This window comes from Pan paniscus, chromosome 8, assembly GCF_029289425.2.
Source record: "Pan paniscus chromosome 8, NHGRI_mPanPan1-v2.0_pri, whole genome shotgun sequence".
Classification (NCBI taxonomy): Eukaryota; Metazoa; Chordata; class Mammalia; order Primates; family Hominidae; genus Pan; species Pan paniscus.
In genome coordinates this window covers 104,305,435-104,332,405 of record NC_073257.2, presented here as the reverse complement: position 1 = coordinate 104,332,405, position 26,971 = coordinate 104,305,435, and the positions used below count along the sequence as shown (strand labels likewise).

At 41.3% G+C, this 26,971-nt stretch overlaps 2 protein-coding genes across 8 annotated transcripts in view; one reads left to right on the top strand and one right to left on the bottom strand.

Annotated features, from left to right (window-relative positions):
- Positions 1-2,827, bottom strand: part of MARCHF5 (membrane associated ring-CH-type finger 5) — a 62,552-nt gene extending 59,725 nt beyond the window's left edge. The window contains exon 1 of the mRNA XM_003825360.5: positions 2,460-2,827. Coding sequence (XP_003825408.1) covers positions 2,460-2,494 — 35 coding nt within the window. The 5' untranslated portion in view covers positions 2,495-2,827. The remainder of the gene's footprint in view (positions 1-2,459) is intronic.
- Positions 2,707-26,971, top strand: part of CPEB3 (cytoplasmic polyadenylation element binding protein 3) — a 244,676-nt gene continuing 220,411 nt past the window's right edge. For 2 of the 7 annotated variants that reach the window (XM_034931100.2, XM_034931098.2), the window contains exon 1: positions 2,871-3,063. The gene's annotated coding sequence lies outside the window, so the exon portion shown is untranslated. Of the gene's footprint in view, positions 2,821-2,862; positions 3,126-26,971 lie in introns of those variants that run through there. The other 5 variants (XM_034931096.3, XM_008950688.3, XM_034931099.2 and 2 more) reach the window with 5 other exon arrangements.

The window sequence follows — 26,971 nt, the reverse complement described above, 5'->3', positions numbered from 1 at the left end:
GGTTGCCAACTACTAATCTAGACAATAACGGTCTTTGAAAGTCATGTTAAAAATCTACCTTAAGGTATGTCAAAAGAGTACAAAGATGAGAGTAGTACAAAGATGAGAGTAAGCCAGTGTCATAGTCACCTACTTCAGTAAATGGCAGCCAGAATCTTCACATTTCTGTTAATAAGTTTTAAATGCCTCACTAGCTTTTTTTTTTTGAGATGGAGTTTCGCTCTGTCACTCAGGCTGGAGTACAATGGTGCGATCTCAGCTCACTGCAACCTCCGTCTCCCAGGTTCAAGCAATTCTCATGCCTCAGCCTCCCGAGAGTTGGAACTACAGGCCCACGCCACTACGCCTGCCTAATTTTTGTATTTTTTTTTTTTTTTTTTTAGTAGAGACAGGGTTTCCCCATGTTGGCTAGGCTGGTCTCAAAGGCCTGAGCTCTAGTGATCTGCCTGCCTTGGCCTCCCAAAGTGCTGGGATTACAAGGGTGAGCCACCGTGCCCAGGCTCACTCTTTGGCTTCTTACTTTTATGGAAATATCCAAAGAGCATATGAAAACTTAGGTCAGCTTTTGGACATAAGAACTTTTCTAGGCCGGGCACGATGGCTCATGCCTGACAACCCAGCACTTTGGGAGGCTAGGCGGGAGGATCACTTGAGCCTAGGAGTTTGAGACCAGCACAGGCAACATGGCAAAACTCTGGCTCTATAAAAATACAAAAAATTAGCTGGGCATGGTGGTATGTGTTGTGGTCCCAGCTACTAGGGAGGCTGAGGTAGGAGGATGACCTGAGCCCGGGAGGCGGGGGTTGCAGTGAGTTGAGATCATGCCAATGCCACTGCCACTGCCACTGCATTCCAGTCTGGGCAACAGAGACCCTGTCTCAAAAAAAGAAGAAAAAAAGTCGCTATGTAAAAATGAAAAGCAGGAGGCCCTCAAAGGAAAAAAATTAACTACAAAATACCCCACATCAGAACAGGGTCTCAACAGAATAGAACTGGCAGTGGCAGGTGGTCTCCTCTGGGCATATTTTAATTTGCCACAATTTGCCAATTTACAATGAAAGGAAAACCTGGTAAATTATCAGACCCCCTAGACAACTGGGGAAACTGACAAATAAGTTTGTGCATTAGTTCATACAACAAATACTTACTGATTACCTACTGAGTACCAGGCTCTGTTCTGGGATTCAAGATAAACAATAGTAAGTTTCTGCTTCCAAGAGCTTATAAACCACACACATATCACACACACATATATATAAAGCAGTCAATACAATTGTCAGAATGTTGACCTGAAACAAGGGCTGGATGAATCACCAGTTATCTCAACTGAAAAAAATCAGTGACATAATTCCTATTAACTGAGATGGCTCAAAATTCTAAGCTCCAAAAAAATGTCTGTCACTCTGGAAGGATATGTACCCTTGGGTCATTTGTGTTCTGGGTGTGGCAGGCCCAAAAGCATTTAACTGGGTATAAACTCAATTAAGGGAGGGCCTTCATTTAACACCTTACAGTTGGAATTTTACTGAGTACAAAGAGTTGGTACCACTTGCTGAAATGGGTGGCAAGTGGTGTCTATTGAGAATTGTAAGCAACCACAAACATCATGAATTAGCTTGTACAACTTGCTATGCCAGGAAGTAAGACTTGGCTCGGGGGAAATGTGGATCTAGAGTCTCCAAAAACTCATGGTAGGACCCACGGACTAGAATTTCAACAGCAGAGGGCGGTGCACCCGACTTCACAAAGAGTTTTACCGACTGGGGCCCCCCAAGAATGGGCAACTGGACTCCTGTACGAGCTGAAACGTCTTCAATGAACTCAACGATCGTCAAGTACACTAAATGTTCAGCGTTGGACTCATTTGGCTGTTTTCCATAACCTCTACTCTGGTCTGACCGTTAAATCTCCCTTGCGGATACTCTGACCTTACAGTTCGGAGGTGGGGACGGGATGGGGCGGGGGGGCGGGGGGTGCGGGCTCAGGGAAAGTGGGAGAATGAAATCAGCCTATCAGGCTTTCCAAAAGAATGCTTATCATTGGTTCTCAGACAGAGACTTAAAATTATAAGGGGGTCATTCCCCTGAAAGATAATCCGGTTCTTGCCAGTGACATCGCTGACAAACACTTCACAAGTTGGGGAGGGGGAAGGGGGTGGGGAAGAGGGTAAGGAAAACTAATTTTGTGGATTAACAGGAGTCCCTCTCAGGTCAAAACGGGGTTCCAAGGAAACCAGACGCCACTCCTTAGCTAAGTTTCACCCAAAGTCTACGACCCAGGCCGCTCGCTCTGTCCTCCCCCAGGTCTAGACTCCAAACTTTTTGCCCCTCTCACGGCCCCCTGGCCGTGGAACTCCTCCCGGCACGCCGGGTTCTGCTCACCAAGAGCCTCGAGGGCGGGCGCGGGCAGGGCCAGAGCGAGGGTCGGCGGCTCCCGGTCCCCCCCACAGCTGCCCGTACCTGTCCAGCATCTGCTGTAGGGCTTGGTCCGGCATCTTCCGCGGAGCCGGCGCACACGGCCTTCCCCAGTGGACCCGCTCAAGGCCAGGCCCAGGGACAATAGCACTGAGAGGCGGCGGAGTAGGCCGCAGTCCGGCGGCAGCCGCGAACCCGTCACCCAGCTTCCCGGGGCAGCTCCGCTAGCCTGGCGGCGGCGGTGCAGGGCCTGCGGGAGTCCGGCGGAGGCGGCGGAGAGCGAGGAGGAGGAGCCTGAGGCGGGGAGGCGGCGATCGCGGCCCGGGTTCCTGTCCGTCGGCCCGAGGTTCCGGTCCATGGACCGCGGGCGCCGAGTTGCAGCCGGCGGAGGAGCTACCTTTGTGAGGTAAGAGTCGCCGCCTCCGTGCGCGCCGGGGTTACGACGCAGGGCGGCCCAGAGCAGCCTGGGAGATGTAGTCTTCGGACCGTCCCCACTAGAGGCTGCACAGCCCGCCCGGACCAACGCCTCCGCGCCTGCCGCCGTCCGGCCGGCGCCCTCCCGTTTCCTTCCTCCAGGGGGAAAAAATGTCTTTCGGGCCGCTTTCCAGGAAGCAGCAGGATGCGCCGCTCCACTGTCGGTAGCAACAAGGTCAGCCCTCCCTGCCTGTTTGTTTTTGCCTCCGCTCTTGCCCTCAGGTGGGACCGAGCCAGGTGAGGGGAGGGGGTTGAAGGGCCATTTCTTATCAGGGTCCCCGGCCCCGGCCGTGGCGTCGGGGCGGTCAGTGGCGGCAGTGGGGGTGGCAGAAACTCCTTCCGAAGCCCCCGGCGCTGGAGCCAGCCTCTCCTGCGGCAGAGCCCATTTTGGGGGAATTACACCACCTCCGCGAGGGGTCGGCTGGTTTGGTGCGTGAGGTTCTTCTTGAGGGGGCGGGCAAATAGGGACTGCCTGGACCAGACAGCTTCCACCCGAGTCTCTCAGTGTGTGTTTGGGGCTGGGGAGTGGGGGGAAGGAAAGATGATTCTCTCCCTCTCCAGGAACCTTCTCAAATGTGCCTGGGCTTTCCAGGGCTCGCCGACAGTCTCCAAATGGAACACGTTGGTGAATAAACAGCTCTTGCTTACTCAGCTGTGGGTTGTCAGGGATGTTTGTTTCTCTCTCTGCTGCTGGTCACTGTTAACCGTTTCTAGTCGCGTTGACACCTTCAAGCAGGTGGATTGGGAGTGGCGGGGGTGGGGAATCAAAAAGGAGAAATCATCAGTCACTCCTTGGGTCAGCTTCTGACGTTCGAGGGATAGCTTTGGCGGGAGGAAAGAGCTGTCGGCTCAAATGAATGCGTTTTTTGGACGACTTGTGGCGTTTTCTCTAGGGCTGTGATTGGTAGGACGCTGGTAGTTTTCCCTTGATTATGTCTAATATCTGCTACAAGGTGTTTGATTTTTTAAAAAATGAAAATGTGTTTTTAAAGCTCTTTTTATATGTAGAATTTTACAATCAACTTTTCATTATCTGTTCAAAATTTGCGAAGTATATTTGAACTAGAGTGTTCATTGCTGGGAAAAAACAACAAACCCAAAAAATGTGACCAGAAGCTTACTTGGCCTCCAATTTTTGAAATATGTTTTTGAGAAACAGCACCCCCCCCCACCACACACATACACACACACTCCTCCTAGGGAAAGAAAATGAGTATTTAGTTTAATCGAGGTGTCTAATATTTTATATATATAATATATAATATATATTATATATAATATATTATATTATATATAATATATAATATATATAATATATAATATATTATATTATATATAATATATAATATATATAATATATAATATATTATATTATATATAATATATAATATATATAATATATAATATATTATATTATATATAATATATAATATATATAATATATAATATATTATATTATATATAATATATAATATATATAATATATAATATATTATATTATATATAATATATAATATAATATAATATATAATATATTATATTATATATAATATATAATATAATATATAATATATATTATATTATATTATATATAATATATAATATAATATATAATATATATTATATTATATTATATATAATATAATATATAATATATAATATATATTATATTATATTATATATAATATATTATATTATATATAATATATAATATATATTATATATAATATATAATATAATATATAATATATAATATAATATATTATATATAATATATTATATTATATATAATATATAATATATTATATATTATATATTATATTATATATAATATATAATATATTATATATTATATATAATATATTATATATTATATATAATATAATATATTATATATAATATATATTATAATATAATATATATTATATATAATATATAATATATTATAATATATATTATAAATATAATATATAATATAATATATTATATATTATATATAATATATAATATATTATATATTATATTATATATTATATTATAATATATATTATAATATAATATATTATATAATAATATATAATATAATATAATATATATTATTATATAATATATATTATATATATTATATAATATATATTATATATATTATATATTATATATAATATATATTATTATATAATATATATAATATATATTATATATAATACATTTATAGTATATAATACATATATACATTTATAATATATAATACATATATATATATATTTTTTTTGGTAGAGACGCGGTCTCGCCATGTTGCCCAGGCTGGTCTTGCAACTCCTGGGCTCAAGCGAGCCACCCTCATTGGTCTCCCAAAGTGTTGGGATTACAGGTGTGAGTCACCGCATGTGACCAGTGTCTAATATTTTATTTAATTAATTCATTTATTTAATTAATTCATTTATTTTGAGAGATGGAGTCTTGCTCTGTTGCCCAGGCTGGAGTGCAGTGGCGCTGTCTTGACTCACTGCAAGCTCCACTTCCTGAGTTCAAGTGATCCTTCTAGCCTCAGCTTCCCAAGTATCTGGGACTACAGGTGTGTGCCACCACACCCAGCTAATTTTTGTGTTTTTTAGTAGAGATGGGGTTTCACTATATGTTGACCAGGCTGGTCTCGAACTTCTGACCTCAGGCGATCAGCCCGTCTCGGCCTCCCAAAGTGCTGGGATTACAGGGGCGAGCCACCGCGCCTGGTCTATTTTATTTTTTTGAGACGGAGTCTCGCTGTGTTGCTCAGGATGGAGTGCAGTGGCACTATCTTGGCTCACTGCAGTCACCTCCTCCGGGCTCAGGTGATTATCGTGCCTCAGCCTCCGGAGTAGCTGGGATTACAGGCTCGCACCACCATGCCTGGCTAACTTTTGTATTTTTGGCAGAGGCAGGGTCTCACCATGTTGACCAGGCTGATCTTGAACTGATCTCAGGTGATCTGCCTGCCTCGGCCTCCCATAGGGCTGGGATCATAGATGTGAGCCACCGTGCACAGCCCGGTGTCTTAACATTTTAAATTATTATTTTTTGCTCCTTGTGCTGTGTCAGTCTAACCTTATTGTGTACTTATTTCTTAAGCAGTTGTCAGCCATGGGAGTTGGATATATACTTCCTGCTTAAAAACAGAATTTTATCCCAGCATATGGATTAAGTACACTAGTACAAACTCCAAGATTCTAAGATCTTAACCAATGTTAGAATGTCTGTTTCAACTGAAATTGGAAAATATGATACCTTTTGTTGATAGCAAAGACATGTGCACGTTGACCTTATACCAACAAATGGATTTTATGTTTGCATTTTTATGAAAAGTCAGCTTTCTGGCTGTGTCAAAAACCTTTTAAAGTAGAAAAAAATCCTGTTACTGGTCTAAAGAGTGATTAGCATGTGACCCAGTAATTCCACTTCTAGGTATTTTCAAGAGAAATGAAAACATGTCTACACAAAATCTTGTTTGTGAATGTTTATAGCAGCATTATTCTGGGTTTTTTTTTTTTTTTTGAGACAGGGTCTCGCTTTGTCATCCAGGCTGGAGTGCAGTGGCGCCAGCTCACTGCATCCTCAGCCTCAGGGGCTCAAGCACTCCCCCTGCCTCAGCCCCCCAAGTAGCTAGGACTACAGGGGCGCACCACCATGTCTGGCTTAAAAAAAATTTTTTTGTAGAGATGGTGTTTTGCCATGTTGCCCAGGCTGGTTTCGAACTCATGAGCACAAATGATCCTCCCACCTCAGCCTCCCAAAATGCTAGGATTACAGGCATGAGCCACAGCACCTGGCCTACAGCATTATTCTTGATAGCCAAAAAGTGGAAACCCAAATATCCACCAGTTGATGAATGGATAAACCACATGTGGTGTATCATACAATAGAATATTATTAGGAGAAAACAAGGAATAAAGTTATGATACATGCTATAACATGAAAGAACCTTGAAAACATTACACCAAGTGAGAGGAGCCAGTCACAAAGACCACATATTGTATGATTCTGTTTGCATGAAAAGTCAAGAATAGGCAACTCCATAGAGACGGAAAGTAGACTAGTGATTGCATAGGGCTGAAGGAGTTGGGGAGAAATGGGGAGTGACTGCTAATGAGTATGAGGTTCCTTATTAGAGGGATGAAAGTATTCTAGAATTAGATAATGGTTCTGGTTATATAATTTTGTGAATTATATCACAAATAAGATAAAATTAGATTATGGTAATAGTGGCAAAACTGTAAATATACTCAAAAACCCATTGTACACTTAAAAGGGGTGAATTTTAATGTTACGTAAATTACATCTCAATAAAGCTTTTAAAAGAGTAACTAGCTCCACAGAAAATGTTCATAAGGGTATCTAAAAAGAAGCATATAAACAGATAACTGATAATTCTTTATTACCAACTTTGTTTCTTATTAGTATGGGCAAAAATAGTGATTGATAAAACTCAGAAAATAAATTAATCCTAACATTTGAAATGGGTGACACATATTGTGTGAATTTCAATATTGTTTGTCAGCTTTGTTTTTTGTGGTCTTACATTTTCCAATAAGACTCAGAATAATTGGAATTACAATATATTCTCTGATTTTGAAGGAAAAAAGTCTAGATTATTAAGACCTTAATCTGACCAAAACCACATTGAAATGCACTCCTGCATTTATATGTAGGATTGAAAATCTATGATAGTGGCGCATACCTGTAGTCCCAGCTACTCAGGAGGCTGAGATAGGAGAATCGCTTGAACCTGGGAGGCGGAGGTTGCAGTGAGCCGAGATCGCACCACTGCACTCCAGCCTGGCAACAGAGTGAGACTCCGTCTCAAAAAAAAAAAAAGTCTATGATAAATGATATTCAGCCAAGAGAGTAACCAGCATGACTATAGACAAAAACAGCTTTTTCCTCAGAGATATATTTTGAAATAGAAATTAACCTACAGAAAATATTTAAAGATTCTCCCAAGTTCAGAGGACAAGAACAAAGCTTGACGATGTAGAGTTCTAAAGAGTTGGGATTATAGGCCCACACCACTATTTTAATAATTCTGTAATGGATTTAGAGATAACTGAGTATGAGCTGCTCTAAATATGTCAGAAAATTTAAAATAATATACCACTCTAATGTTCTTCCATCATACTTGTTTTGAACTGTCTACCATAAAGGGGCCTGGAGTATTCCTTACAGAAATGGTATAATATTTTTAGGTGCCTTCTAAGGAGAACTGTCAATTGCCAAATTTGGTGATAAACTGCAGGCTGAGTCCTCATTCCAAGCTACAGAAAGTTTTTTTTTCATTAATTCCTTCAGCAGGTGTTTCCAGAAAATATATGCATAGGTATGCTAGTAGCAAATTATAACTATACCTATGTTTTTGTTTTTTTTTTAGATAGAGTCTTGCTCTGCTGCCCAGGCTGGAGTGCAGTGGTGCCATCTCAGCTCACTGCAATCTCCCACTCCCAGGTTCAAGAGATTCTCATGCCTCAGCCACCTGAGTAGGTGGGATCACAGGCATGCATCACCACGCCCAGCTAATTTTTGTATTTTTAGTAGAGATGAGGTTTCTCCATGTTGCCCAGGCTGGTCTTGAACTCCTGACCTCAAGTGATCCACTTGCCTTGGCCTCCCAAAGTGCTGAGATTGCAGGCATGAGCCACTGTGCCTGGCCTATAGCTACCCTTCAGAGGCATACAATCTACATACCTAAATATGTTTGTATTTAGAAAAATAAAAGCAGGCTGGGTGTGGTAGCTCACGCCTGTAATCCCAGCACTTTGGGAGGCCGAGGTGGGCAGATCACAAGGTCAGGAGATCGAAACCATCCTGGCTAACACAGTGAAACCCTGTCTCTACTAAAAATACAAAAAATTAGCCGGGCATGGTGGCGGGCGCCTGTAGTCCCAGCTACTCGGGAGGCCAAGGCTGGAGAATGGCGTGAATCCATGAGGCGGAGCTTGCAGTGAGCCGAGATTGTGCCACTGCACTCCAGCCTGGGGACGGACTCCCTCTCAAAAAAAAAAAAAAAAGAAAAAAGCAAATAAAACAGAGTATAATAATGAAATATTGTATAATGATAACATGATAGCATTTGAGGAAGTGTCAAATAAACAGCATAGAAATTTAGAGTGATGTAGAAGTTCCACTGGAAACTGTTGTGGACTGGTGTGTTAAAGAGAGCTTTGTAAAACCAATTTAGGCTCTACTTTGTAGCAAGAGGAGTAATTAATGTAGGTGAAGAGGTAAAGAAGGATCTTGGGTCTGGGTAAGAATGAAAGGATGTAAAGAAAGAAGTTATCCTTTATAACTTGAACTATAGATCTGTTATGTAAGTGGAAAATATGAAGGGCTGGTGCTGTGGTTTGAATGTGTCCCCCAATGTTCATATGTTAGAAACTTAAATTCTGGCTGAGCACGGTGGCTCATGCCTGTAATCCCAGCACTTTGGGATGCCGAGGCGGGCAAATCACTTGAGGTCAGGAGTTCGAGACCAGCCTGGCCAACATGGTGAAACCCCATCTCTACTAAAAATACAAAAATTAGCCAGGCATGGTGGTGTGTGCCTATAATCCCAGCTACTCGGGAGGCTGAGGCAGGAGAATCACTTGAACCCAGGAGGCGGAGGTTGCAGTGAGCTGAGATTGTGCTGCTACACTCCAGCCTGGGCAACTGAGTGACACTGTGTCTCAAAAAATAAAAATAAAAAAGCAAGCAAGCAAGCAAGAAAGAAACTTTAATGCAGCAGTCTTGAGAGATGGGATTATTAAGAGGTGATGAGGTTGTGAGGGCTCTGCCCTCATGAATGGATTAATATAGTTATCAAGGGAATGAGTTCATTATCTTGAGAGCAGGTTTGTTATAAAAGTGAGTTTGGTCTTCTCTTGCTCTCTGTCTTGCACTTTCACCATGTGATTCCTTCTGCCATATTATGGTGCAGCAGGAAGGCTCTTACCAGTTTATGCCCCTTGATCTTGGACTTCCCAGCCTCCAGAACTGTGAACCAAGTAAATTTCTTTTCTTTATAAATTACCTATTCTCAGGTGTTCTGTTATAGAAGCATAAAATGGACGAAGACAACTGGTTAAATCGGGAGAATAGTTAAAAAACCTTGAATCTATTAATTCATTTAAAAAATATTGGTTGTATGTGACAGGTGCTAAGCTAGGGACTGAAGATACAATGATGAGCAAAAACAAGCACAGTTTTTACCTTGTTTGTGGGGTTTATAGTTTATTATGAGAAGGATTATCACATAAATAAATGTATCAAATTGCAAATGTGGTACATAGTGTTGTGAGAGATTATAACTAGGATTTGACTTAGACCAGGAGGTCATGGAAAGTTTCTCTGAGGTAGTGTCTGTTATACCGAGGCCCCAAGAAAAGCAGGCATTAACTAGATAAAGGGAAGAGGGAAGAACATTCCAGGCCAAAGAACAGTGTGTACAAATGCCTTGTGAAGGAAATGATGAATAGAAGAAACTGAAACAAAAAGGAGATCTTGAGGCAAGAGAAAACCAAAAATATCAGTGAGTGAAAGGCTATGAAACAAAGAGCTTTGTAGGCCAGTTTAAGGAATTTTGCCCTACCCTAGGAGAGGAGGAAGCTGCTTGTGGGAGGGTTTAGGCATAAGAAATAGACCCCATTCTGGCTGGGCGTGGTGGCTCATGCGTGTAATCCCAGCACTTTGGGAGGCTGAGGCGGGCAGATGACGAGGTCAAGAGATGGAGACCATCCTGGCCAAAATGGTGAAACTCTGTCTCTACTAAAAATACAAAAATTAGCTGGGTGTGGTGGTGTGCGCCTGTAGTCCCAGCTAGTCAAGAGGCTAAGGCAGGAGAATTGCTTGAACCCTGGAGGCGGAGGTTGCAGTGAGCCGAGATTGCACCACTGCACTCCAGCCTGGTGACAGAGTGAGACTCTGTCTCAGGAAAAAAAAAAAAGAGATCCCATTCTGGGCCGGGCACAGTGGCTCACACCTGTAATCCCAGCACTTGGGAGGCTGAGGCAGGTGGATCACCTGAGGTCAGGAGTTCGCGACCACCCTGGACAACATGGTGAAACCCCGTCTCTACTAAAAATACAAAAAAATAGCCAGGTGTGGTGGCGAGGACCTGTAATCCCAGCTACTCGGGAGGCTGAGGCAGGAGAATTGCTTGAACTGGGGAGGCGGAGGTTGCAGTGCGCGGAGATCATGCCACTGCACTCCAGCCTGGGCCACAGAGTGAGACCTTGTCTCAAAAAAAAAAAAAAAGAAAGAAAAAGAAAATAGAAATAGACCCCATTCTGTAGGAACTGGGAAGTTAACTTGTAGTGGTTCCTAAACCTGCTATGAGTCAGAGAACTGCCCTGGAAATTTTGATCTGTGTGCCCTGCAGTGGTGCCTAATTAGCTGTCTTTTTAACAAGTTCTCTAAGTGATTATTAATGTTAGAGAATCTCTGCAAAGATAACATAGGTTTGAGTCTTAACATTGATACTCAGAAGCTTGGCGATTTGATTTGGGCAGGTTACAGAATCTCTTTTAGTCAGATTCTTCATCTCCAGCGGAAGGGGGGAGAATTATAGATCCTCCCTTTTTGAATTCCTGGGAGGAATAAATGAGAAAATTCATTTAAATTGTTCAGTACAAGGCCAGACATGTGGTTAAGGGCTCTTAATAATTATTACTGAAAGTTCTTCAGTAAAGGTGAGGGTGATTTAGGGGATTTTTATTTTTATTTTTATTTTTGAGAGAGTCTCACTGTCACCCAGGCTGGAGTGCAGTGGTGAAATCATGGCTCACTGTGGCCTTGCCTACCGGGCTCAGGTGATCCTCCCACCTCAGCCTCCTGAGTAGCTAGGACTACAGGCACACGCCACCATGCCCAGATAATATTTTGTATTTTTTGTAGAGACAGGGTTTCGCCATGTTGCCCAAACTGTCCTCAAATTCCTCAGCTGAAGTGATCCACCTGCCTTGGCCTCCCAAAGTTCTGGGATTACAGGCATGAACCACTGTGCCTGGCTGATTTAGGGGATTAATCTTGGAGTGGTATGTATGGTGGGTTGGAAACAGAAATAAGTTAAGCCTCGGCTAGGTCTCAGTAACTTGACCATGGTCTGTAAGCATTTTCAGAAGTTTGCTTTAACACGGCTATTAGTTTTTGATGATCCTTATATAGGTTAAGTAGTTGAAGTAGATAATGTCCCTGTTGCTCTCTAAAGGACATTAAGAGGAGACTTTGGTCCCCAGAATATGTTTTACTGGTTTAACATCTACGGTATTATGTTTTTTTCTTTCTTTTTTTTTTGAGATGGGATCTTGCTCTGTCACCCAGGCTGGAGTACAGTGGTGCAGTCTTGGCTCACTGCAATGTCCATCTCCCTGTTCAAGCAATTCTCCTGCTTCAGCCTCCTGAGTTTGGGATTACAGGCACGCGCCACCACACCTGGCTAATTTTTGTATTTTTGGTAGAGATGGGGTTTTACCATGTTGGTCAGGCTGGTCTCAAACTCCTGACCTAGTGATCCACCTGCCTTGGCCTCCCAGAGTGCTGGGATTACAGGCGTGAGCCACTGCACCTGGCCTACAGTGTTACTTTGATTTGACTTTATTTTCTTAATTCTAGAGAGAGGCTTCACTTGCTACTTATAGAGGACTGTTTGAAACCTATCTTCATTTGCTACCCAGAGAATAGAATCTTATCTGCATATATTCACTGTAATGGGGTAGATATTTACAAAATTTCATAAATCAATATCATCTGTCAATTTTGCTTTCTCCTTATAAATATGGTGGGAGACCCATTACTTTTCATTATCCTTGCTTACATTCCTCTCTTTGGCTTATGTATCCCTGGGCCATGCAATGGTCGAGGGCAGAGAAACTTTCTGTAGCTTGTTCCTGAAGTATCAATTTTATAAGAAAATGTATATGTAAAGAATTATTTTGCTTTTTAAACAAGCATGGATTTCATAGAGCAGCAGTTCTCAAAGTATGGCCTTGCAGACCCCAGGGTTCTCTGAGACCCTTTCCACGGAACATGTGAAGTCAAGACTATTTCATAATAGTAGTAAAACATTATTTGCATTTTTCACTGCGTTAGCATTTACACTGATGGCACCGGCAACAGTAGATAAAACTCTGCACCTTAGCACCATTCAAGACATTGGAACCAATAGTAGTAATGATCATAGTTTTCATTACCATGTGCATGCAAAAAGAAAACAAAACAAAACTAGTTTCACTTAATGTCCATGATTAAACAGTAGAAGATACTCATTTTATTAACCTTGACTCTTAGATACACATATTTTTAATAATCTATATGATAAAGTGGGCAGTATGCATACTTCTGTATCCAAAGTATGATAGTAGATACAATTAAGATGCAAACTGAACTGGTTGCTTTTTTGTGGCACACTATTTTTACCTGAAAGAGAGACTGACAATCAAAATTCAAAATATTTGTGCTGCGAAGGATACCATCGTAGTGAAACAACAACCCACAGAAAGGGAGAAAATGTTTAGAAATCCTGTATCTGAAAAGGGACTTATATTTAGAATATATAAAAATTTATTACAACTGAACAATTTTAAAAAGGCCAGCGTGGTGGCTCACGCCTGTAGTCCCTGCACTTTGGGAGGCAAGATGGGAGAATCAGTTGAGGCAAGGAGTTCAAAACCAGCCTGGGCAACATAGAGAGATTGTGTCTCTACCAACCCCTCCTGCACCCCCGCCCAAAAACCAAACCCAAAAAAAGCCCAATTTAAAAACAGACAAAGGACCTAAAAAGACATTTCTTCCCCAAAAAATTATTTGAAGAAATGTCTTTTAAGGTCCTTTGTCCGTCTTTAAATTGGGGAAAAAGAAATTGGAAAAGACATTTCTCCAAAGATAAGCAAATAGTAAGCACATGAAAAGATGCTCACCATCGCCGGGCGTGGTGGTTCATGCCTGTAATCCCAGCACTTTGGGAGGCTGAGGCAGATGGATCACCTGAGATCAGGAGTTCGAGACCAGTCTGACCAACATGGTGAAACCCTGTCTCTACTAATAATGCAAAAATTAGCCGGGCGTGGTGGCACACACCTGTAATCCCAGCTACTCAGGAGGCTGAGGCAGGAGAATTGCTTGAACCCAGGAGGCGGGGGTTACAGTGAGCTGAAATCCCGCCACTGTACTCCAGCCTGGGCGACGAGAGCAAAACTCCGTCTCCAAAAAAAAAAAAAAAAAAAAAGAATAGATGCTCACCGTCTATTAGCTTGTATGTATATAGATCAGGGATTTATTTATTTATATTTGTTTTTTTGTTTTTTGTTTTTTTTCACTCTCGGCCCACTGAAACCACCGCATCCTCTGCCTCCCAAGTGGCTGGGACTACGGGCATATACCACCATGCTTGGCTAATTTATACACTTTTTGTAGAGACGAGGGTTTTGCCACATTGCCCAGGCTGGTCTTGAACTCCTGGGCTCAAGTGTTCTACCTGCCTCAGCCTCCCAAAGTATTGGGATTATAGGCATGAGTCGCTATGCCCGGACAGGAATTTTTAAAACCTGAAATCCCTGGACCCCTTAGGGATCTAGTTTTTTTCTTTCTCTCTCTCTCTCTCTCCTTTTTTTTTTTTTTGAGATGGAGTTTTGCTCTTGTTGCCCAGGCTGTAGTGCAGTGGCACAATCTCGGTTCACTGCAACCTCTGCCCTGGGTTCAAGTGATTCTCCTGCCTTACCCTCCTGAGTAGCTGGGATTATAGGTGTGCGCCATCACACCCAGCTAATTTGTTTCGTATTTCTAATAGAGACCGGGTTTCATCATGTTGGCCAGGCTTGTCTCGAACTCTTGACATCAGGTGATCCACCCGCCTTGGCCTCCCAAAGTGCAGGGATTACAGGTGTGAGCCACCATGCCTGGCCTCTCTCTCTCTGTCTCTTTCTCTCTCTCTTTCTCTCTTTCTTTCTTTTTTGAGACCAGGTCTCACTCTGTCACTCAGGTTGGAGTGCAGTGGCATGATCTTAGCTCATTGCAGTCTCTGTCTCCCAGGTTCAAGTGACTTTCATGCCTCAACCTCCCCAGTTAGCTGGGATTACAGGCACACGCCACCATGCCCAGCTAATTTTTGTATTTTTAGTAGAGACGGGGTTTCGCCATGTTGTCCAGGCTGGTCTCAAACTCCTGGGTTCAAGAGATCGAGCGATCCACCCATCTTGGCCTCCCTAGTTTTTATTTTTATTGATACCTTTGCCTGTTTTTTTGCTTTTTATTTTTTTTCCCTCCTGGCGAGGTTCTTTACCCCAAACTGATTAATCGCTGTTGCTCCTAAAACTTGACTTTAAAAGTTTACTATTATCCCAAACCTCTGTTGATCTCAAGCCTTTACAGAAATTAGTAGTGGCCCCTGCTCACAATAGCAGATCTTCTGTTGGAAGGAATAAAGATGGCAATGAACGTGAAGTATGAAGTGCTATAAATAGACATATGCTGGAGTACTGTGAAGGAAAAATGAAAGTGGATTATCAAAGGGGGACGATATTGCTTTGGAGAAACACAGACTGCAGCCATTGTGAGTTACCCAGAACTCAAACAAATAGGAATATAATTTACTGAAAAATAAGAAAAATCAAGCAACATTTTGGGAACGTGTCAGAAAGCAAGTATTAAACATTTTGGGCCCTGAAGCAAAAGCCAGGGTGTTCACTGATCTGTTATTTCCAATTGCAGCTTGCTTGTAAGAGGAAGAGAAAAAGACCACTCAGGAATAGAAGGGAACTTCCTCAACTTGATAAAGTGCATCTACAAAAAAATTCGTAGCCAACATCTTGCCTGATGGTGAAAGACTGAATGCTTTCCCCCTATGATCAGGAACAAGGCAAGAATATGTCCTCTTACATCCTCTATTCAACGTTGTACTGGAGGTTCTAGCCAGGTCAATTCGTCAAGAAAAAGAAATAAAAGGCATCCATATTGGAAAGGAAGAAATAAAACTATCTCTATTTGTAGATGAAATGATCTTGTATTTAGAAAATTCCAAGAATAAAAAAAAAACCAAAAACACCTGTTAGAACCAATACATGAGGCTGGGCGTGGTGGCTCACGCCTGTAATCCCAGCACTTTGGGAGACCGAGGCAGGCAGATCACCAGGTCAGGAGATCGAGACCATCCTGGCCAACATGGTGAAATCCTGTCTCTACTAAAAATATAAAAATTAGCTGGGCGTGGTGGTGGGCGCCTGTAATCCCAGCTACTTAGGAGGCTGAGCCAGGAGAATGGCTTGAACCCGGGAGGTGGAGGTTACAGTGAGCCAAGATCATGCCACTGCACTCCAGCCTGGTAACAGAGGAAGACTCTGTCTCAAAAAAAAAGAAAAAAAAAAGAACCAATCAATGAGTTCAGCAAAGTTGTAGGATATAAGCTCAATGTGCAAAAAGGTATTGTGTTTATGTAAATTAGCAATGAACAATCCAGATATGAAAGGAAAACAATTTGATTTATAAAGGCATCACAAAGAATAAAATGTTTAGGAATAAATTTAACAAAAGAAGTATATAACATCTGAAAAATAAAAGACATTATTGTAAGAAATTAAAGATATAATTAGAAAGAATCTCATGTTCATTAGAAGATTTAACATTTTTAAGATGGCAGTACTCCTCAAACTGATCTACAGATTCAGTGCAATCCCTATCAAAATTCCATCTGACTTCTTTATAGAAAATGACAATCTAATCCTAAAATTTGTATGGAAATTAAGGTGGCCCAGAAGAGCCAAAATAATTTTTTTTTTTTTTTTTGAGATGGAGCCTTGCTCTGTCGCCCAGGCTGGAGTGCAGTGGCGCAATCTCGGCTCACTGCAACCTCCTCTTCCTGGGTTTAAGCAGTTCTCTGCCTCAGCTTCCGGAATAACTGAGATTACAGGCACCCGCCACCATGCCCGGCTAATTTTTTTTGTATTTTTAGTAGAGATGGGGTTTCACCATCTTGGCCAGGCTGGTCTTGAACTCCTGACCTCATGATCCACCCACCTTGGCCTCCCAAAGTGCTGGGATTACAGGCATGAGCCACTGCACCCGGCCTTTTTGTTTTTTAAGACAGAGTCTTGCTCTGTCCCCCAGGCTGGAGTACAGTGGCGCGATCTCAACTCACTGCAACCTCCACCTCCCGCGTTCAAGCGATTCTCCTGCCTCAGCCTCCCGAGTAGCTGGGACTACATGCACCTGCCACCATGCCCGGCTGATTTTTGTATTTTTAGTAGAGGTGGGGTTTCACCATGTTGGCCATGCTGGTCTCGAACTCCTGACCTCAAATGATCCACCAACCTTGACCTCCCAATGTGCTCGGATTACGGGCATGAGCCACTGTGCCCAGCCACCAAAAGAATCTTAGAAGAACAAAATTTGAAGACTCACACGTCCTGATTTTAAAACTTACTATTAAGCTACAATAATCAAGACAGTGTGGTGGTGGCATAAGAATAGAATTTAGATCAGTGGAACAGGATGAGGAGTCCAGAAATAAGCCCTTACTTTTATAGTCAATAGATTTTGACAAGGATGCCAAAACAATCTAATGGAGGAAAGAATAGTATTTCTAACAAATAAAGCTGGCACAGCTGGATATCCACTTGTGAAGGAATGATGTTGCATCCCTACCCACATCAGAAACAAAAATTAATTCAAAATGGATGAAAGACCAAAATGTAAGATCTCACACTATATAACTCTTAGAAGTAAACATAGGCATAAATCTACATGACCAGGGATTAGACTGTGTTTTCTTAGATTAATAACAAAAGCATAAGCAACAAAAGAAAGAATAGATAAATTGGACTTAGTCAAAACTTTTTTTGCTGGAAAGGATAATACTAAGAAGTGAAAAGACATAGAATGGGAACAAATGTTTGGAAATCATATCTGAAAGGGAATATATAAAAAAATCTCTTCAACTCAATAATATAAAGATAATTAAAGGATCTGAATGGATATATCTCCAAAGAAGGTGTATAAATGGCCAATAAGCATGCGAAAAGATGCTCACCATCATTAATCAGAGAAATGTAAATCAAAACCAAAATGAGATACCACTTCACTCTCACCAGGATGACTAGCCATCATAGGATAGCTAAGAACAAGAATTGGCAAGAATGTGAAGAAATTGGAACCGTCATGTACTATTAGTGGGAGGTTAAAATGGTGCAGCTGCTTTGGAAAACAGTCTGGCATTTTCTCAAAATGTTAAACATAGAGTTACCATATAGCCCAGCAATTCTATTTACAGGTATATACCCGAGAAATGAAAACATATGCCTACACAAACACTTGTACATGAATGTTTTTACTTTTTCTTGTTATTTTACAAGAAAACCAAAGAAGTCACATGAATGTTAATAGCAGCAGTATGGGCCAGGCATGGTGGCTCACGCCTGTAATCCCAGCACTTTGGGAGGCCAAGGCAGGTGGATCACTTGAGGTCAGGAGTTCAAGACCAGCCTGGCCAACATGGCGAAACCTCATCTCTACTAAAAATATAAAAATTAGCCAGGCATGGTGGCAGGTGCCTGTAATCCCAGCTACTCAGGAGGCTGAGGCAGGAGAATAGCTTGAAACTGGGAGGTGGAGGTTGCAGTGACCCAAGATCATGCCATTGCACTCCAACCTGGGCAACAAGAGCGAAACTCCATCTCAAAAAAAAAAAAAAAGAAAAGAAAAAAAAAGCAGCATTATTCATAATAGCCAAAAGTGGAAACAACCCAATTGTCCATCAACTGATGAATGGATAAAATGTGGAATGTCCATACAATGGAATATTTGATAATGAAAAAGAATGAAGTGCCGGGCGTGGTGGCTCACACCTGTAATCCCAGCACTTTGGGAGGTCGAGGCGGGTGCATCACGAGGTCAGGAGATTGAGACCATCCTGGCTAACACAGTGAAACCCCATCTCTACTAAAAATACAAAAAATTAGGCAGGCATGGTGGCGGGTGCCAGTAGTCCCAGCTACTTGGGAGGCTGAGGCAGGAGAATGGCGTGAACCCAGGAGGCGGAGCTTGCAGTGAGCCAAGATCGCGACACTGCACCCCAGCCTGGGTGACAGAGCAAGACTTTGTCTCAAAAAAAAAAAAAAAAAAGGAAAAAAAGAATGAAGTACTGATACATGCTATAACATGGATGAACCTTGAAAACATTTTGCTATGTGACAGGAGCTGGTCACAAAATATCACATATTCTATAATTCCTAGGCATATCTACAAAGAAAGTAGATTAATGATTGCTTAGGGCTGGAGAAGTTGGAGATTTGGAGTTGGCAACTAAGTTGTGTTGGGGTTTCTTTTTGGGTTGATGAAAATGGTCTAAAATTGATTATAGTGATTGTTGCACAACTCTGAATATACTAAAAGCCACTGAATTGTACACTTTGAGTGAATTATAGCTCCATAAAGCTGTTATTTAGTAATAACACCAGATGCAACCTTAAAATCTGTTAGTAGACTTACTACTCAATAATTTATGACATACCCATATAACATGAGCTAGTAAACAAATGAGATATTTCTATATAGGCCAGTAATGAAAAGTTGCCTAGAATGTAGTATCCATCATTTAGGATTTTTTGTTTCACAGAAATCAACTCTAGCTAATTGAGTCCTGACTTGGGGTTGTTTGGTAATGTCTGGAGACATTTCGATTGTTACACTGAGGGATGTTACAGGCGTCTGATGGGTAGAGACCAAGGATACTGCTAAACATGCTATAGTGCACAGGAGAGCCACTCACAACAAAGAGTTATGTAGCCTAAAATATCAGTAGTGCTGAGGTTGAGAAACCCAGAGCTAACTTAAGCAAAAAGGAAATTCATTGGAAGGACATGGGTGAGCTCACAGGATTGAAGGTAAGGCATGAGAATCAACCTGGGAACAGTCAAGTAGTGGCTGTCCCAGAGAATTGTGGTAGCAGGAACATTCCATGCTCTCATGGGTTCGGCCCTGTTTTTATTCTGCTCACAGTTCAAAATCTGAGGAGGGAACACCTCATCAATCTTGAACATCTCATCAATCTTCCTTGCCATTTAGCTAAATGAGGACAGTATACCTTAAATAAAGGCAACTCCTCAGAAGGAACTACATTTATTTTATTTTATTATTATTTTTTGAGATAGAGTCTCCCTCTGTTGCCCAGGCTGGAGAGCAGTGACGCAGCCTCGACTCACTCGATTCAAGCAATTCTCCTGCCTCAGCCTCCTGAGTAGCTGGGATTATAGGCGTGCACCACCACACCCAGCTAATTTTTGCATTTTTAGTAGAGATGGGGTTTCACCATGTTGGCGAGGCTGGTCTTGAACTCCTGACCTCAAATGATCCACCCACCTGGGCCTCCCGAAGTCCTGGAATTACAGGCATGAGCCACCATGCCTGGCCCCAGAACGACATTTGTTATCCAATACTTGTTGACCATATACTTATATTCCAGGTACTATTTAGGTCATGAGGATAGCATAGAGCAAAATACAAAAATACCCTTGCAGAGCTTGTATTCATATGATGCTAAATTGGGGCAAATCTTTAAGTAATAACTTAAAGTGGGCAAGATAGTAACCAAGATGAAGTATAAATAAATAAAATATCAAGAGCAGCCATGTGTGAGGCAGTTTTTGAGATGCCATAACTGGGAGGAGATTGACATTTGAGAAAAGATGACAGCTGCACTCAGGGAGCACTTGTTTGGCATCTACTTACTGAACATCTACAATGGGCATGTGCTGGGCCCTTCACATGCATTATCTCAGATCGTGACGACAACCCTTTCAGGTTGGTGGATATGTCTTTCATTTCATAGATGAGAAAATCAAACATTGGAAAAATGAAATCATAGCAAGTAAGTGGCATGGCTGACATTTGAATCAGCTGACGTCAGAAAGTATAAGAGTATGTGAATAGTTAACAGTAAAAGTGATTTATTACAGGAGCAATCATAGGACTACCAATGATTAATTTCTGAAGAATTTTATAGATAGGTACCCTAGGAGCTCAGGGAAGGGAAAAGAAGTTGCTGCATGTTAGAGTGGTCTGGGAAGATGTCCTAGTAGAAGATGGTTTGACCTGGATCTTGAAGGAGGAGTATATGTAAAAGAGCAAGGAGAAGTGTCAGCCTTTCCTGAATGACTGCTTGGGACCAGAAACATCTCACCTAGGCATGATAGCTCCATTTAACAGATGAGGAAACAGAGGCCTTTCCTTACCCTCACCCTCTGCTGGGAATAGGCAATTAATAGGTATTAATTTTTGTCGATCTGATAGGTGTGAAGTGAAATTTTATTGTTATAGTCAAATGTTTACCTCCATTTTATGACATCTGGATTTTAAATCTTGGGTAGGATGAATGAATTGATAGAAGAGAAAGTATACATAATAAACTGATAGACCAAGACACACCTTTTTTAGAGAATGGGTATTCAGCATAAGTAGTCTTCCTCTACTTAAGGAGTTTTAGGCCTTTGTGAGGGTATTATATCTAATTTTGGACCTTATGATAGCTAAAATCTTATTAAGTCTGAAGACAATCGACTATTCAATTAATCATTTATTCAGCATCATTTATTGAGCTTCAACTATATACCAGATATTGTAGGAGATACTGGGGATACAAAAATGTTAACAATAATAAACTTAGTAGTTATACAGTTGTTATACAGTTGTTATACAGTTTAACAGAAGAGACAAGTATGTAGTAGTCACATATTTACAATATATGGATCTAGACAAAGGGCATAGATGGGAAAAAATAAAAGAATAAAATATAATATATGAAAATCTGAGCCAATATATTTACACACTCCCAGAATCCTAGGAGTTCTCCCGGAGTCATCCTTCTCTCTTACCACATTCCCCTACCCATCAGTCAGTCACCAGGTCTGGTTCGTTTATCTCCTAAATATCTCTCAAATCCACCTATTGTTTTCATTTCCCTTTCCTTTACCCTTGTCCAGTTGACCAGCATCTCTTACCTTGAAGTACTTACCAGTGTCATATTTGGCCTCCCCACATTGACCTTCACCTCTTTCCGACTGATTTGGCAATTGGCCTCTCCAGTCCACTCTGCTCCATTGACTACCCAATAGAATGACCTTTTAAGTAATGAACTCCTGATCACGTTACTCACCTGATTAAAATCTTTCTGTGACCTGTTTAAATCCTGGTGAGCTGGTAGAAAGCATAAATTTAACAATTTTGGAGAAAAGGAAAGTAATCCATAAATTGATCTTTGCTAGAATCTAAGCTTCATGAAGGCAAGGGTGAGACTATACCTGTTTTGTCCTCTACTGTATCCCCAGTGCCTAGTACAGAGCCTGGCCCATGGAGGGTGTTCACTAAATATTTGGTGAAATAAATAAAAGACACTTATAAGGATAGAATGAACTCTGTGATGTTGGATTAGAATTGAAGATATCAATATACACTCTTGAGTTTATAGATAGATACCCACATAGAGATGTGTGCCTATATATGGTTTCTAACTCTTATCTAATGAGAGGGCATTAGGCAGTGACACCCTAGAACCAATGAATATGCCTAGTGTTATCTCCAATAAAGGAAAACAGAGATCTTTGGAGAAATTTGCGATTACAGACTGTGGCAGGAAAGGTACCTGAGCCTGGAACATCTGCAGTGCCAGAAAAGGAAGTGCTAAAAAAATGATGAGATAGAATAAAATAATGAACAAAAAATGATGAGAGTCTGTCCAAAGTTAGTGAGTTATCTCAGTTCACAATCAGTTACAGATCAATCTCATTGTTCTACTATTTCTGCCCCCTCACTATCACACTTGACTAGTCTTAAAAAAAATTATGGGGCCATGCTTAACCCAGGAGCAACTGGAAGGGACACCAATGACCAAGTCAGATATTTTGAACAACAAAATAATAATAGTAATGAATTATAATCAATAGAATAAATATGAATCCATTATGGACCCATAGAAATAAATATGGATTATTTATATCTACTGATAAAAATAAATGAATAAATTAGGGGAGGAGGAAAAACCCTTCCTTATAGTAGCATTCCAATTAAGGTAGAAGGGTTGATAAAAATACGAAATCACCATTTGCAAACACCACAAGAATAAATGATGCGGGTAAGAATCATTAATGGATGCTAAAATTAGTGGGTGAATGTTAAGAGGATATTTACATAGAAAGTGTCTCCCTAAAGATATTTAAGTAAAAAGGGTAATACAGTAGCTGTTTTACAATGGCCGAATCTGGTAGACACTATTTTAACCAAGTGATCAAAGTTAAATAGCCGCTGTGGGTTAAATCCACACCATGTTCCTTCTGATATGATGCTCTGAGAAGGACGCAACATCACTTAAGTGATATTATTGAAAAATATATGTATAACCTAAGTTCGATCATGAGGAAACATCAGGTAAACCAAAATTGAGGGTCATTCTACCAAATAACTGGCCAGTGCTCTTCAAAAGTGTCAAGGTCATGAAAGAAAGACTGAGGAACTGTCCCAGATTAAAAGAGACTACAGAGACTTGACAAGTAAATGGAATGTGTGATCCTGAATTGGATTATTGGGTGGGACATTAGTGTGTCAATTGTTAAAATAAGCTCATGATAATAATATTGAATCAATTTTAATTTCCTGATTTTGATAATTATACCATGATAATATAAGATTTGTTAACATTTGGAGAATATGGGGCAAAAAGTGTAGAGGAATATGTTTTTGAAACATTTTTGTAATTCTGAAATTATTTCAAAATGAAAAGGTGTTTGTTTGTTTGTTTTTTGAGACAGAGTCTCGCTGCATCACCCAGGTTGGAGTGCGGTGGTGCGATCTCGGCTCACTGCAACCTCCGCCTCTCAGGTTCAAGTGATTCTCCTGCCTCGGCCTCCTGAGTGACTGGGGCTGGGACTACAGGTGCCTGCCACCATGCCCGGCTAATTTTTGTATTTTTAGTAGAGACGAGGTTTCACCATGTTGACCAGGCTGGTCTCAAACTCCTGACCTCAGGGGATCCACCCACCTTGGCCTCCCCAAGTTCTGGGATTACAGGCGTGAACCACCATGCCTGGCCAAAAGTTTTTTAAAAAGTAAAATAGGGTCAGACCCGGTGGTGCACGCCTGTAATCCCAGTACTTTGGAAGGCCAAGATGGACGAATCGCTTGAGCTCAGGAGTTTGAGATGAGCCTGGGCAACCTGGCGAAACCCCATCTCTACAAAAAAAAAAAAGCACCCCAGAAATTAGCTGGGCATGGTGGTGCGCACTTGTAGTCCCAGCTACTTGGGAGGCTGAAGTGGGAGGATTGCTTGAGCCTGGGAGGTTGAGGCTGCAGTGAGCCCAGATCACACCACTGCACTCTAGCCTGGGCAACAGAGTGAGAACCTGTGTCAAAAAAAAAAAAAAAAGTAATATAAAACCTCACTTCTAATGGCCTTGTATTGCCCTTGCTTACCTACTAGCTTCTTTTTCTCTTCTACCCACTCCTGTTTCCCAGTTGAACTCTGAGTTCCAGCACCTGGCTACTGACTTTCTTTAGTTTCATGAATGTATCACCTCCTTCTCCTTCAGATCCTAATGGTAGGAAGAAGCATGGTATTCCCTTTGCATGGAATGTACTTCCTTTGCACTTTATCTGTTTGTTCTTTAAGGCTGATGTTACTCCAGAAAACCCTTTCTGACCCCCTAAACCAGGGGTTTCATATGTCTGCTACTTTTTCATAGCATTTTAGTCACAACTGCCATGAAGTTATTCATCATGGAATTGATTGAAGTCTCTCTTATTCACTTGAAATTAATGTCCATAAGAGATAGAGGAAATTTATCTTCTTGCTCAGTACTGTTTCCCTACTACCTTGCATAGGCTCTCGGTGACTGTTTGAGGAATTAATGCAAGGGATGCCATGAGCATCCTCTTACCTTCCCTCCCACCCCCCATAACAACTTGATAAAATTGGAGACAGGAGAATTTTAAGTTTGAGAAGATGAAGGTGGGGACCAGAATTGGTGACAGTGACAGAAAAGGATAGATGAATCCTTTTCTGTCGTATCACCGAAGGAGACCTAGGATTTGATAAGGGAGGAGGAAGAATAAAAAATAACTCAGGTTTGGCTGTGTGTGGTGGCTCATGCCTATAATCCCAGCACTTTGGGATGCTGAGGTGGGCGGATCACCTGAGGTCAGGAGTTCAAGACCAGCCTGGCCAACATGATGAAACCCCATCTCCACTAAAAATACAAAAAGTACCCGGGCACAGTGGTGCATGCCTGTAATCTCAGCTACTCGGGAGGCTGAGGCAGGAGAATCACTTGAACCTGGGAGGCGGAGGTTGTGGTGAGCCGAGATTGCGCCATTGCACTCCAGCCTGGGTGACAGAGCGAGACTCCATCACAAACAAACAAACAATTCAGGTTTAATTATCAGCTGGGTCAAGATGCACAGTTGAAATGACACTTGAGTCACTTTTCCAGCAACATGTATAAAAAAGTGTTCCCAAATATTTGAACATGAAGATTGTTTATTTTTAATAAAAATACTCTATATTCATGGTGAAATGCTATATTCCATGGTAAAAATTAGTATTTTAATAAAAATACTAATTGGTATGCTAATTAGCATATTTGGTATACTAAAACTTCCTATAGTATTTTAATAAAAATACTATTTGCCCATGGTAAAACACTTTGTGCCATGATAGTAGATACTGTGGTGTTTCAGCCCAAATCCCGTCTTCATGGGTGATGATCCCTTAGCTGCTGGGAATTTTAGCTGTTGATATCTTGAAGCCTTTTTTTTTTTCCTGGGCATTGCCTTAGGATATGGAAAACTGTCTTGCCCAAGGTTGTGCTCCCAAGGAGCCCACAGCCAGTGATTGGCTGATGCAGGGTACAAAGATCCAGCTTCCTTACTCATTTGAGGATGTGACTGAGGGATCATTCCAGTTCCAGAGCTCATCACAGAATCAACTGAGGACTTAATTGCAGCTATAGTAGGGGTCAGTGTCTCCCTCTGACTAATCCTGACTTCCCCATTTCATTGCAAGTGTATTTGCCAATTGTGCCCTCCTGAAATTTCTTGCATGCAAATCTTGGTTTCGTAGTGTTTCCAAGGAACTCAACCTATGAAACTCCCCAGTTAATCTCCCCACCCCTAATGGTTGCCATCATGGAAACCTCTTTCTGTGTCTGTAACGTTTTGTTCTGCCACCCCCTCCCAAATGTTTAATAAGTTTTAACAAATATACAAAAATGTACCCAAATTAAATGTACACTCAATGAAATTTCAAAAATGTTCAGTAGTGTTTTTATCAACAGAAGAACAAGAAAATGAGTTCAAGTTGTGTGAGACCAACTTATGTTTACAACCTCCTTATGGTGAAAACTTTGAGAGAGAAGGGTGTGTTGCCAAGGGAAGTTGGAAGTTTCTCAGATTTTAAAATAGCAGTTTTCTTTTGGGTGACTGCAGTACACTCTAAAATTAGAGAAACATTTTATTTTATTTATTTACTAGAGATGGAGTCTTGCTACATTGCCCAGGCTGGTCTTGAACTCTTGGACTCAAGCAATCTTCCTGCCCCGGCCTCCCAAAGTGCTGAGATTACAGGTGTGAGCCACATCACCCAGACTAGAGGAACATTTTAAGTATACTTTTTCATGCATTTAGGTGAAGAAGGGAAAGTAATGAATATCAGGAACAGGTAATATTCTCAGAAAAACTGTGAATCATTTCACTAGGAAGAGAGGAAAAAATATCTGTCAAAAGTTCAAATATCTATAAATCAAACATGTCAAAATGTTGCAGAAAATTTGATTAACCAAGATTTTTCTATCCATCAAACTTAATAAAATTTATAGGTCGGCCGGTCGCAGTGGCTGGCCTGTAATCCCAGCACTTTGGGAGGCTGAGGCAGGTGGATCACGAGGTCAAGAGATCGAGACCATCCTGGCCGACGTGGTGAAACCCGTCTCTAATAAAAATACAAAAATTAGCTGGGCATTGTGGTGCGTGCCTGTAGTCCCAGCTACTCGGGAGGAGGAGGCAGGAGAATTGCTTGAACCCGGGAGGCGGAGGCGGCAGTGAGCCGA